The 13,004-nt window shown below is 42.4% G+C and overlaps 1 protein-coding gene across 1 annotated transcript in view; it reads right to left on the reverse strand.

Annotated features, from left to right (window-relative positions):
- Nucleotides 1-2,901: 2,901 nt before the first annotated feature.
- CSMD1 (CUB and Sushi multiple domains 1) overlaps nt 2,902-13,004 on the reverse strand; it is a 1,986,149-nt gene continuing 1,976,046 nt past the window's right edge. Inside the window, exons 70-71 of the mRNA XM_034647758.1 lie at nt 9,803-9,935; nt 2,902-6,275 (exon numbers count right to left, since the gene is read on the reverse strand). Of these exons, the coding sequence (XP_034503649.1) occupies nt 6,116-6,275; nt 9,803-9,935 (293 nt within the window). The 3' untranslated portion in view covers nt 2,902-6,115. The remainder of the gene's footprint in view (nt 6,276-9,802; nt 9,936-13,004) is intronic.

Below are 13,004 nucleotides of genomic sequence, written 5' to 3' on the forward strand. Positions count from 1 at the left end.
GCTGTAGGATGACCTGCTCGTACCCTGAGATTGTTGAACATACACAGGGAAGAAAAGAACGTCATCTTAGTTCTCTCGGTCTAATTCACCCCGCACTGGCCCTGTTAAACACTGAAATTATATATAATCCTATGGATTAAGGGGTCCAAGTGGCCTGAAAAATTAGGCCCACTTGTCATCTGGTACCTTCCCTAGAAGTAATCTTGTAACAAACTAAAAGCTGCTTTAATATCCACAGGAGGATAATATCACAAGACAAACTAAACAACGAAGAGGTCTTCTAAAGCAGTATTGCAAAAGTGCCTTCAGCCCCCAGAATTCCGTAATAGAAGCCTTACAGAGCCTGCGCCACGGTTCCTTACGGACCCTGAGCATCTCCCACCGCTGCTGGGGACCATAGGGCTGGCCTCATGCACCTGAACGCAGGGATGCACCTGACAAGATTTTATTAAATCTGGCAAAGGAAGCTCCTAGAAACTCTCCCAGCCGTCCATGCTGTTTTGTGAGTCACGTTACCTTTGGTACCTGTGTTGTGTGCATTCAGAGACACCGAGGCTCGGCGGTGGTGTTCCGTGGCTGCCCGGGCCGGATTCGGCGTTGGGCTGCCGGGTGCTGTGCCCTGAGTGCGTGTGTCGGGGCGCATCACGGACACCTGTGCTATACCTGTCAGGTGTTATTGCAACCATCGAGTCCCCTGAATGCAAGTAGAAGAACCCGATTTTGGAAACTTGAAGAAAAAACAGGTGTGGAAAGGTGCAGGGTAGCCGTTGCAAGGGAGCAGCCCAGAGATCAGCCTGTGGAGGGGAGAGAGGGAGCGAGTAAGTTTGGGCTCACCCACTGGGGTGGCCTGGGCTGGGGGTCAGCGTACATTCCCCAGCAGGACATGTCCCGTGTTTGTCACGCCTCTCCAGCTCTGATTCCCAGGAGAAGAGTTGTCCCAGCTCAGAAATGGGGGCAGAATCGTGGGGCACATGCTACTAAAACCGAAGAAAGCCAGAAAGGGGATACGTGCCCGGTTGCACAGGCAAAGGTGTCCAGAGACGTACAAGGCACTATTCTTGGTTATTTTGCCGCTTTTTGTCAGTTGGGTAACCCAATCATGCTCTGAAAGCATTCCCACCACGGTGAAGAGGAAGTCAGATTGTATTGGGTGCTGTAAAGAGCCACGCTCCGAACAGGTCGGGTGTGTCTACGCTGTGGGCGCCCCAGGCCACAATGAGAATGTGTGAAACTCACAGCTCTTCCGGGGGAGGCGGGGGGGGGGGTTCTCAGCAGTGAGTATGAGAGCGGAGATGAGCTGCATTCACATTCAGCAGCTATTTGAGGACCTGCTCCATGCAGGCCGCTCAGCCACATGCCTAATATGCCAGACACAGGACACAGATTTTTGAGACAAACTAGCAATTCCTAGTCAATTTGCAGGAGGCATAGGCAGAAAGGTCAGTCAAAAGTAAAGCTCTCATATGATTTCAGTGTGTTGGACAAAGACCCACACGATAACTGCAGGGCTCCCAAATTCCAGTCTCATGTGTTAAAACTTCTGGACCACATATTGTGTGTGAGTCATCTGGGAGATGGTGAAACTGGTACCATGGAGTATTTCTATCTCCGGGGATCCTTCACTTGGGGTCATTTTTAACTGGGTGAAGCCAAAACAAAATGATGGACAGCCAGAATGAGAGAATTTATTTTTAAATTGCAGAATAAGAAAATATCGATGAATTTGATAACGTGATATTTCTAGTGAAAAAAAAAAAAGAAAGGCGAAGCAAGAGAAAACTGACCTCCACCATCAGCCTGCCCGGCTTGCACCCTTGGGAAAATAAATGAGCTTCTCCGCACTTCTGCGTCTCCATCTGTAAAGCAAAAACCATAACACCTCCTTTGCTAGATTAGGAGGATTATTTGAAGGGATGCAAGTCAGGTGGAGAGATGCTGGGCGCAGAGTAGGTGCTCAAGCCATAGCAACAGAAACCATCCGTGAACCAAAGAGACCCAGAGCCTAAGTGGCATATCAAAACTTTCGTTTCTTTGAAGCCACTATGGGGCGATTTTTTTAATTATTATTATTGGTTGTTTTTCATTTTGTAATAACTCGACTTTCAGGAAAATTAGTATATCATTCTGTTTAACTGCAGGACATTTCAGCTTGATGGGCCACGGAGGACTTGTAAAATGTTCTGTTTTCTCTGAGCCCCAAAATGAGCGGAGGACAGCTGGCTCTGAATTTTAAAGGCTGTCTGAGAGAAGGATTTGTTTGAGCCTTCTTCAAGTGTGACATTTGAAATGCTTTGTTTAATATGTGCATAATGTCCTTATATGCCATTTTTCAGCACTGTAAAAGTTTACAGATAGAACTCTCTGTTTTTTTTTCAAATTATAAAAATACGGGAGCATCTGGTGGCTCAGTTGGTGAAGCGTCTGCCTTCAGCTCAGGTCATGATCTCAGGGTCCTGGGATTGAACCCCATGTCAGGCTCTCTGCTCAGTGGGGAGCCTACTTCTCCCTCTCCCTCTGCCCCTCCCTCTGCTTGTGCTCGCTCTCTTTCTCAATCTCTCAAATAAATAAATTTAAAAATCTAAAAAAAGAAAATACTTCAAAAAATTATAAAAATACAGGCTTTATTTTTTTTTTAACCTAAAACCGGTAAACCATTAAGAAATAAGGCAGCTTCCACACTGCCATCCCTGTGTTGTGACTTTTCACAAGCGTGCTGTTCATTAATTGTGATGAGAACGTCTGCGGAAAATACCGAGGCCGGTTGCACACGCAGTGGAAGCTCGTTCCGAACACTCCCGTGCTTTGCCTCCCCTGCCGCAGACCCACAGGCACAACGTTAGGCCAGAATAAATCACACCACAAAATAGAAATCTAAAATTAAATATTTAATTAGAACTCTGATCTGCTTTAAAGACAGGTGGCATGGTACAGGCTATATTACACTCTTTATAATTTTTTTTTGACAAAAAAGATACTGTTGATTTTAACAGGCCACTTTAATATTAATACATGTGGAATAGGAGTGGAACTGAGAATCAGCTAGAGATGGTACATGGTACATTATTGGGAAAATTACAGTTTTGTATTGTAAAAACATTTATTTTTTTAACAATTTACCTACATTAATCAAAAAATTACAGCATATTTAATAATTTTACAAATTCTTCATAAAAAATATATCTCTGTACAAAAAGGTTGTTTGCACCTACTTCATTCATGTCAGCAGCATGTGGCGAGATGGTGACACGGGGCGGACGGAGATGCGGCGGGTTCCTGACCATGACACCAGCGTTCTTTCCCCCTGTTAGAGAATCGCGTATTTTGTTGTTGTTTACAAAATATCTTACAGAAGAAAAAATTATTGCAGCTAGCCTGAAGAAAGGCAAAAGATGTGGGAAACAAGCAGCAGTTTTCAACAGCTCTGAAGCACATAACCTGTGTTAGCATGGGGTCCTTCCCGCGCACGGGTTCTGGTCGCTTCCAGAAGGAGTCTTGCAGCCCCTGCGCAGAAAGCGCATGTGCTGACTGCCTGCACGAGACCCTCCGACACCTCGCAGGAGATCTGAATCAACACTGCACACACCCTAGGAGGAAACTAGGCGGAATTCTCGCAGGAGAATTTCATGGAGTATTGTTGTTGTTGTTGAATACTGTGCTCCACACTGGCAACCAAAGGACGGGCTGACTTTGCACACAAAGGAAATAGTATCTAATCGGATATGTGGTTTCTGTATGTGTGTATGTATGTCCTGTCCGTTCAGGAATCGGTAACGGCATTGACTGGCAAGCAGGTCAGGGATGGGAGAAGAGAGACATTAATTCAAACTCTGAAGTCAGCAGTTTGCACCTAGTTTGAATGACTCGAACTTAGATATGTACAATATATTTATATATATGTATGTATGTATATATATATATATACACCTAATATATATAGTAACCCTGTTCTCCCCTGCACACAGCGATCCTCGAACTTCCTTTCTCTTTGTTCTGGTCCAGTGTGTGTGTTAAAAGCCTGGCTCTGGCTGACCTCATCTAGCCTAAGGAGAAGAATCCGTGTAAGGGCTCCAGGTTGCAAAGCAAATCTCCAGTCACGTTATCAGGTCGGCCAGAGAAAAAGGGGCACAGAATACAGCACGAGACTAAGGAATTCATAATTTGGAGTTCAAAAGGCAAAGAAGTCCCTAGAAGAGGTCAGTGATGTCCTCCTAACAGCATACGCCCCTTCAAACGAGTAACAGAACAGTGGGCATCGAGGATAAAAGATCCACTAAAGCGCTCAAATCAAAACACAGGACTTGAAAGAATGAGCTATTATCCTGACAGGTTTTTCTGTCTTTTTTTTTTTTTTCATTTTTCACTTTCCTGCATTTAAATGTTCAACAGAGCAACAAATCCATCGGTCTTAAAGCTAGCTGTGAATGGGTCCACTACAACGAAGTGAACGAAACACTTGGCAGACGCTGGCTGGAGGTGAGAAGGGAGACATTTTCAGTATGTGGGACACGTACTTAACACCCAAATAATAAAATAAGCATCATCTTTTCAAAATGCTTTTATCACACCATTATAAATAAAAATAAACATGATCTTCACTTGGATTTTGTTACAGCAGACGCTGGCTGGATGTGAAGCATCACATTTGTTACTTCATACCTGGATCTTACCCACATCGGGGATCACGCCTATTTTATTCACACCGTGATTCGCAACGTACCTAGAATACATTTTAAAGGTGAAAAATCACCCAAATCGCCTTTGCATCTGGAATTCGCATGAAACAAAAGACAAAGCAATGTATGAAACATGTCATCAGGAAAAAGAGTGTGTGTAATTTCTCCTCGCCTCCAGAGGGACACGCGATATTTTGACTCTGGACAAGTCCCACTGAGTGTGCAAGAGGCACGGGGCACATCGTCGTTCGAGGGCACGTCCGCAGGCGGCGGTGCCCCAGAGGAGAGAACCGCGAGGCGCCGGGAAGACTACCGTGAGCTGAACCCCACAAGTTCACGAGCTATCCAAAATGAATTACTATGGACACGTTTACGTGGCAGAGAGACACGCTGCGACCACCCTGCCATTCTGTGTCACTGCGCTGGCTGGCGCTCACGGCTGATGCCGAAAGGGAGATCGTGTGTGTGAAATAAAACATAAAAAGGACTCTTTTTTTTTTTTTTAACTTGCTCGACATCTTCAATGAACCTAACACACATATGTAGCTAAAGGAAGCAGTAATAACATAAATCTCTTCAATACCGCCTTTCCCTCTCAAACCTGTGCCATGTCTGGGGATACTCCCTCTCTCTAACACGCCAACTGAACGGAGGGTAGATGTTTAGCTTGACCACATGAGAAGATGCTTATATACAATGGATAGTGTGTATAAACCCTGTGTAAATAGTTTATTTTTTTATCAGAATCTTAGTCATTCATAACACACTAGTGCAAAAAATTGTGCATCAAAAATTCTGCAATAGAACAGCTGACTGGGGAATTTGCAAATGGCCCTAGGAATGGGACACTAAGGGGATCTGTGAGTCCTCAAAGCTTGTCAGGTCTCAGGAAGGACAGAGTGAAGCGTTTGTAGGTGTGTGCGTCTATCAGAAAGGTGTCTTCTTCAAGAGAGCTTTTTTTTTTTCCAGAGTATTCATATTCATGGGGGTTAAAAAAAAAACAGAAACAGAAACAAAAACAGAACAACATATTGTGGTATATTGTGGTGCTACCATTTTGTCACCGCACCCAAAGGATGTATCCACGTGCCCAGAAGATTGCATTGAAAGGCATCCCAGCCACACAGAAATACGAAAGTCTGAGGCATTAAGTACGAAGTATTGGCATGACTCCGCAGTCTTCCTAAGTGTGCCTTGATTCCAAGCAGACGCAGCCAGGAGTTCGGAATCCACGTTCAGAATGCAGGTGTACTTGTCGTCCGATCCTCAGAAGACTCTGGCACGTGACTGGAGATTGCTGCTGAATGGATACCAGCAGAAGGTGTGAAAGATCACCGCAGCAAAGCCAAGAGTAGAAGGGAGAGTGGTACATGGCACCGAAGGAGTTACTGCTTGTCCATCAGAGGTATGGCTATGAATCAGTCCTAATGGGGCACTGAGGGCTATACCACTGTACACACTGTGTTCAGAGTTGTGTCAAACCGCACAGCCTTGGCTTCTGTGGGTTTCAAGTTTGTATCATACATAGGGTTTTCAAAGGAAGCTTGTCCATTGCTGTTTTCATGTCCCGCATAGCCATTGTACTGAACTTTTGGTCTCGTTCTAAAGGGGAAAGAAGGAACCAACTGTTAGCACCCAGATTTCAAGAAAAGAGGCACAGCCGCTGGGGCTGGGGATGCGACATCACTCCCGACCCATCAGGGAATACACACGTGAGGGCACGCAATGACGGGGAAGGGGGCACATCTTCACACGTTTAGACTGCTTTCTTTTTTAGAATCAGTTGTTGGGATGAGACAGGCAACATGTAAAACCCTGAAGCTCTTTCCAGAATCAAAGAATTATCTGATTCCTAGGAATACTCTTGAAAAAATGGGAAGATCGTCAATGCCAGAGTCAGACAGATTTGGGTTTAGACATTTGTCTGTCACTGGTAAGTTATATGAACTTGGGGAAGTCACTCCAAAAAAAGTAAGACTGCTCAATCAAGATGCCAACCCTTCAGGACTGTTCAGATTAAAGGAAAAAAGAAACATAAACTTCAGTTCACTGCTATTATAATGTTCACTAAATGCTAGCTATTTTTGTAATGCAATATAGCCAGTGACCAAGTTACAGAGAAGACATTGAACTCTTTGCCAAACTATTGATTACGTTTTCTAATTAAAAGAAAACCCCTGTGTATGACCTAAGATTAGAGATTGGAGGATTTTTAGAAGTAAAAGACACAGAGGTATCTAGTCTGCCCCCACCCCTCAAGCTTTTCCAGAAGGAATTACGTAAGAAAACTATGCCAGGTGGTAAAAACAGAACTTTAATGTAAATACCCACACTAGCAAAAATATCACCGGATATCGGATTTAATGATGCTTCTGTTTTAGTAATTTACTAGTAGATTTTCTTAATTGACATCATGCTTATTGAGAAAAAGAGAATTCAAAGTGTGTAAGTTTCAGAAGATGAGGTCTCTGTCAGCAGAAAAGCAGTTTGCAACTGCCCCAGAACTTGGGGAGGGTGTTTGACATTGAACTTAAAAATGTTCCAGCAGCAAAAGTTAATAAACAAATTCAGCCAAACATTAACGAAGTTGAAAGCTGGCTAAAATCCCCATGTCATCTCCCAGGTCAGGGGTTACCACCCTGGCGCTGCCAGGGAAGCCCCACAGAGTTGGATGGGACGCTGGGACTGTAGAGAAGGAATTGTGTGCACAACAGCCAGGTGTAAGTCCTCAGTCAGAAGCTCTGGGTCTGATTGAGGAAACGATTCCAAGCAGACAGTAGTGAGAGAAACTCAGAAATGAGCGGGAACAAAGTTTTCACTGAGAAATACAGAGCCAACTGGCTAAGGAACTTTGACATCCATAGAGGGTAGGAGAGAGTGTATGGGAAGCTAATAGGTTGGTGCGTTCCCTGAGTGCATGGCAACAACTCAAAAGAAAATGAATTCATGACAAGCCTAGGTGATCAGGCATGGCCCGCCTGCTTCTGCAGAAATCCCCCAATTCCTCATATGGCACAGAACCAGAGAACTACAAGAGCCTACGGATTTAGAAGTCACAGTGGCTTAATGGCTCTCGAGAGCCATGAGATCAGACAGCCTTCTGTCCCGTCCTAGACACAGGGTAGCCTCTTGGGTGACGAGCCACGTGGAGAGCCAGACACGCTGAGATTAAACCCCCGCCAGCCCACATGCGTGGAAATGCAAAGAAGCGATCAAATTCACAAAACAAGTAAGTGATGTCTCCCTCCCAGAGGCACAGAATACTGAATGTCGTAGGGAAGCGTCTGAGGTTGAAAGACTACAGGTGTGATATATATTGAATATTCCCCAATACTATGTTGTCTTAAAATTAAGATATCATCAGAAGTGCTGGTTTATGTATATGTATGTATGTATGTATTACATACATATGTATCACATGTGTATATGTAATGGTATAGGGTTATCTCTGGAAAGGCTTAGTGAGGTGCTGAAAGGAGTTTTCTCTGAGACTCGTATAAAGGTCTGCCACACTGGGAGGCTCATCGAGGCAAAACTCGTGGGCAGATGGGGACACTGTCTGACTCCCACACGTGGGTCTGGGACGAGGAGACTTCAGGAAGCTTCCAAAGACACCCCTATGGACAGAGATGTCAAAAGGTGGGGAGAAAGAACTTTAATGGACTGCACATTTCCCTAAGGGTTAACAGGGATGCCAGCAACAACAAAAAACAAAAATGAATTTGTAGGAATTATAAATTCCTACTGTATGTGTATCTGTAAGGGTATTGTGGCTCCTAGAGAAACTTGTGAAAGAAAATATATTTGTAATTTATACTTCTTTAAGAAGAGAAACACTTCTAAGGATGGTATTTTATTGGATAAAGTGCTGAGATAGTTTTTTTTTTCTTCCATTTTCAGCTAGCCCCAAGGAGAAATTTGAGGATAAGGTTCACCAGACCTGTGTGCAGAGAATGTTGTTTTCTCAAAAAATAATAATAATTAACTAATACAGTTGAGCCAAATTTTAATTCTGTTAAGTACCATCTGAGATTCCTTTCATCACATTGTATTTTTAAAGTAAGTACATTACCAACCACAGGAAAGTGAAGACATCCGTGTAGGCAGCTATGCAACATGTTTGAAGTAACATTCTTACTATTTTATATATTTTTAAAAGCATAGGAAAACAGATATGTAAAGCTATTCTATGAGTCATTAAAAAAATCCTACACCAGTTTTTCTTCTTTTAAACCATGATTAAATAGAAACATCTGCATTATATAAATGAATGTTGAACACAGTTAACATACTTTAATCTTATTTTAGGGAATCACAGAGGTTGTTGCTTTTTTTGGGGGGGGTTGTTTTGTTTTGCTTTTTTTTTTAGTTTTTTTATTATATGTGGGGAATGCCACTATTCAAGATAGTATTTTAGAACATTTTGTCATATGCCATATTCTTCCAGGAAATATATTACACAGATAAAGACAAAATGTATAAGGACTTAAACAATTCCTCCACAATTTATTTTTGCTTTTTTTTGGGGGGGGGTGGGGGGCATTCACATTAACTCCAAGGAAAGGATCTATTTCATTAAAGTTATTTTTCTCAAGTTTTGACATTTTTCAGTTAGTAGGAATAATGCAAATTAATAGAACACCGTTTCAAGAGCTGGAACATGTGATATCTCTGAATACAAGTGAGAGCTCAATATGTATCTCCTGCAGAAAGGAGTAAACCAACGGCGTATAGATCACAGATTCATGGAGTTGAAAGTGGCCATAAAGAGCGTTCTGTTCTATCTTCTGCTGGAAGGTGGAAATATCACCGTAATACCCCTGATGGCTGGCTGTGGACCTCAAAAGTGGAAAAAGCATCCTTCATTGGATTTTTCAATTGACTATGAACCCAAGCGTGTGATTTCTTAACCCATTTATTTATTCTCCTAAAGCTCATTACTCAAACTTGGCCTGCTGAGAAAGCATGGCAAACAAAGCAAGGCTACACCTTCACGTCAGAGAGCATGCTGCTGCGGAGCTGTACACACGTGCATGCACGCGACACGCGAACGTGTGAGTGGACGCATGTTCACCAGACCAGCGCTCTACCCACGCAGCACTTTCACGCCGCCGGCATGTCCACAGTACCTGTGTTTGTAGAGGTAAAATGCAAACCCTGACAAAATTAGAGCAAAGAATGGGACCAGGATGGCAGCCGCGACAGAGCCGCTGCTGGTGCCGTGGTAATGATTCGAAGAGTCCTGATCAGATTTTAAGGGATCTGGAAAATAAAAGGGATAATTAATTTGTAGGTACTCTACTCCTATTTACACAAACACACACCAATGGTAAATTTTATAAATGGGTCCAAACCCAACAAGAAGCGGAAGGAGTTGCAATTCCATAGATAAACGGATACTCTTTTTGTAAGATTTTAATATCTATGTTAATGATGGAGTGACAAAAAACTATTCCTTAATAACATTCAAGACACCATGAAAGAATGCCACCTGGCAAATGTGACGAAAGCAAAAGGGGTAGCATACATTCTGGCTCTGACTTTCAATTACAGATATTTACAGGTGCACAAAAACTAGCTGAAAGCATCTATGTGGCACCATCTATGTGCAGAGAGGGAAAGCGTTGGCTATTTTCCCTGTCCTAAGACACAGACTTGGCAAAATAGAACTTGTTGAAATTACATAAATATTCCAGGTGTCTACATCCATGGCGTTTCATTCTCCGTATGTGAATATGTTGGTGTAATCTCTTTTTTTTTCAGGTAGATTACAAAACTCTTTTGAGTTTAAGAGTACACAAAAGAAGGCTATAGCTCAATGTCATCCGGCAAGTCTCCATGAGGACACAGAGGAGTGATAAAGCACGATTTCCGTCCATTAGAAGGGAAGGCAGTGTAAGCGTCTCAAACGTCATGAAGGTGACATAGTCATGAATTTATAATCTGTATCTGCAGAGTGGCAAATAGATGCAGGACGCTGAGGGTGATGCAAACATTGAAATCAAATGAGAAAACATTTATTAAGCAAATATTGCCAAATAAGGAAGTTTGTTCTAAAGAGTTGACTCATAAAACACGTTTGGAAATGTATTCGGCTTAACCGCATGAGCTCACTCACTGTGCTTGTGTAATGAATTATGATGAGGGTCATCTGAACATAGCAAAACTGTTCCAAATAAGCTGACCTGGGTTTAGAGGTATATTTGCAGAATTTAAGGAGCGTTAAATAAAAGAGAAGTTTTGCTCCACTTTTTTTCACAAACCATAAATGCAAATAAACAATCAAATATTACACATACTTAAATAGCTTTCTCCATAAAAATTCTCATTTTCACATTAAAAACACTGCAATAATGTGATCTGTCATTCCTTCAGCAGATGCAGGATTATGCTACTCCCTGCCATCTTCAGGTCTAATATTTTATAATGCATTTCTTTTTATTTATGTATTTATTTATTTTTTTTTAATTTTATTTTATTATATTATGTTAATCACCATACAGTACATCCCCAGATTCCGATGTAAATTGATGCTTCATTAGTTGCATATAACACCCAGTGCACCATGCAATACGTGCCCTCCTTACTACCCATCACCAGTCTATCCCATTCCCCCACCCCCTCCCCTCTGAAGTCTTCAGTTTGTTTCTCATAGTCCATAGTCTCTCATGTTTCATTCCCCCTTCTGATTACCCCCCTTTTCTTTATCCCTTTCTTCCCCTACCGATCATCCTAGTTCTTATGTTCCATATAATGCATTTCTAATACATTTTATCATTGAGGTTGGCTCTTTGTAATTTAACCATATTTCTTTGAGATCCTTCCTTATCAGCACATATGAAATGGATGTAAGATTTCACTTTCAGATGCGTTCGCCCCCTGCCATGGAAGGGGGACATGCCAGATACCGGTTCTCTCTGAATCTCGCATCCCATTGGATGCCCCCACCCTGGGTGTTGAGTGAGAGTGGCGGGTGCAGAGCACCCTGAGATGGTTGGGAACCCAGCCCGTGGCTGTGGCACTAGGACAGCCTCGAGCCCAACGCTGAGTGCCCCTGGTGATGGGTCTAGCAGCAGCGGGCAGAGCCCTGGGACCAGGGTGACACCGTCTGGCACAGGAAGCTGAGGCATACCACTCTGGGGGCCCCAATTCCACTAATTCGCAGTGGTATTTAAATGTCAGGACACCTCCACTGCCTGGAACGGTGCCTGGGACACAGCACAAGTTCCCGGGGACCCAAGTTTACTAGAACAGAAGCTCCCTCATGCCGGGGAGCCTGTGGCTAGCTTTCCTCTTGAATCCCCGGTGCCTGCAAGAGAACTCAGGCACAGTGGTTGCTCACGTGGTGTCTGTTAAGTGGGACCTGATGCTTACAGTACGTGAGCATGCAAGAGTTTCTGTGACGTTACCACACCTCATTCTCTAGGATTCTGGCATTCCGTCAATCCCGTTGCCTCATTCTAATAAATGTGTGTTCCGCTTAAATTAACCAAAGTTACTTTTTGTTATCAGCAGACAAGACTATTGTTGACCATCGTAGGTATCAGACTTCTCATCAATAAAAATCATAAAAAATTGACATGCCACGAGAGACCATGCGTCAGGACACAGAGAGTTATAAAACCACGTCTTTGGGAACTACACAACGCGGCGTCCTTGTACTTTGAAATTATTATGCCATCAGGAGCTCCTGGTTAATTTCAGTTATTTACTCCTGCTTCAATAATTTAAAGGGTAATACATGCACATGATATTAATTAAAATGGCATAAAAAGATATAAACATAAAGAATATAAAGGACAACAGAAATAAAGGGTCACTCTTTGCCCTTTACTCAAGTCTTCCTCTTAATGGTTAACTGTTTTTTTAATGTCTTTCCAGCAATGTACTATTAATATATGTTTGTTTCTCTTTCATACTTCTCTAAAAAACAGGAATATTATATATATATTTTTTGCATTTAGCTTTTTAAACTTAACTATATATCTTTGAAAATTTTTCATCAGTGCATATGAATTGGATTTCTTCTTTAGGTGCATAGTATTTTATTAATTGGATATGCCAGAATTTTTTCAGCCACTCTACCTTTGAAGGACATTTAGGCCATTTCTCGTATTTTTCTAACGCTGCAATGAAATCTTTTTTTCTATAGCTATACATCAGTAAGAGTCTAACAATACAGGATAAATTCTACCAAGTAGAATCGTTGCCTAACAGAATTTGGAACTTTCAATGTTGCTATATCTTACCTGATTGTCCTCCAAAGAGGTGCTCCAATTTCATTTCAACCTTTATTTTATGAGGGCTAGTACAAAAACACTTGGACAAGTG

The sequence above is a fragment of the Ailuropoda melanoleuca genome, chromosome 18 (genome assembly GCF_002007445.2).
Source record: "Ailuropoda melanoleuca isolate Jingjing chromosome 18, ASM200744v2, whole genome shotgun sequence".
NCBI lineage: Eukaryota > Metazoa > Chordata > Mammalia > Carnivora > Ursidae > Ailuropoda > Ailuropoda melanoleuca.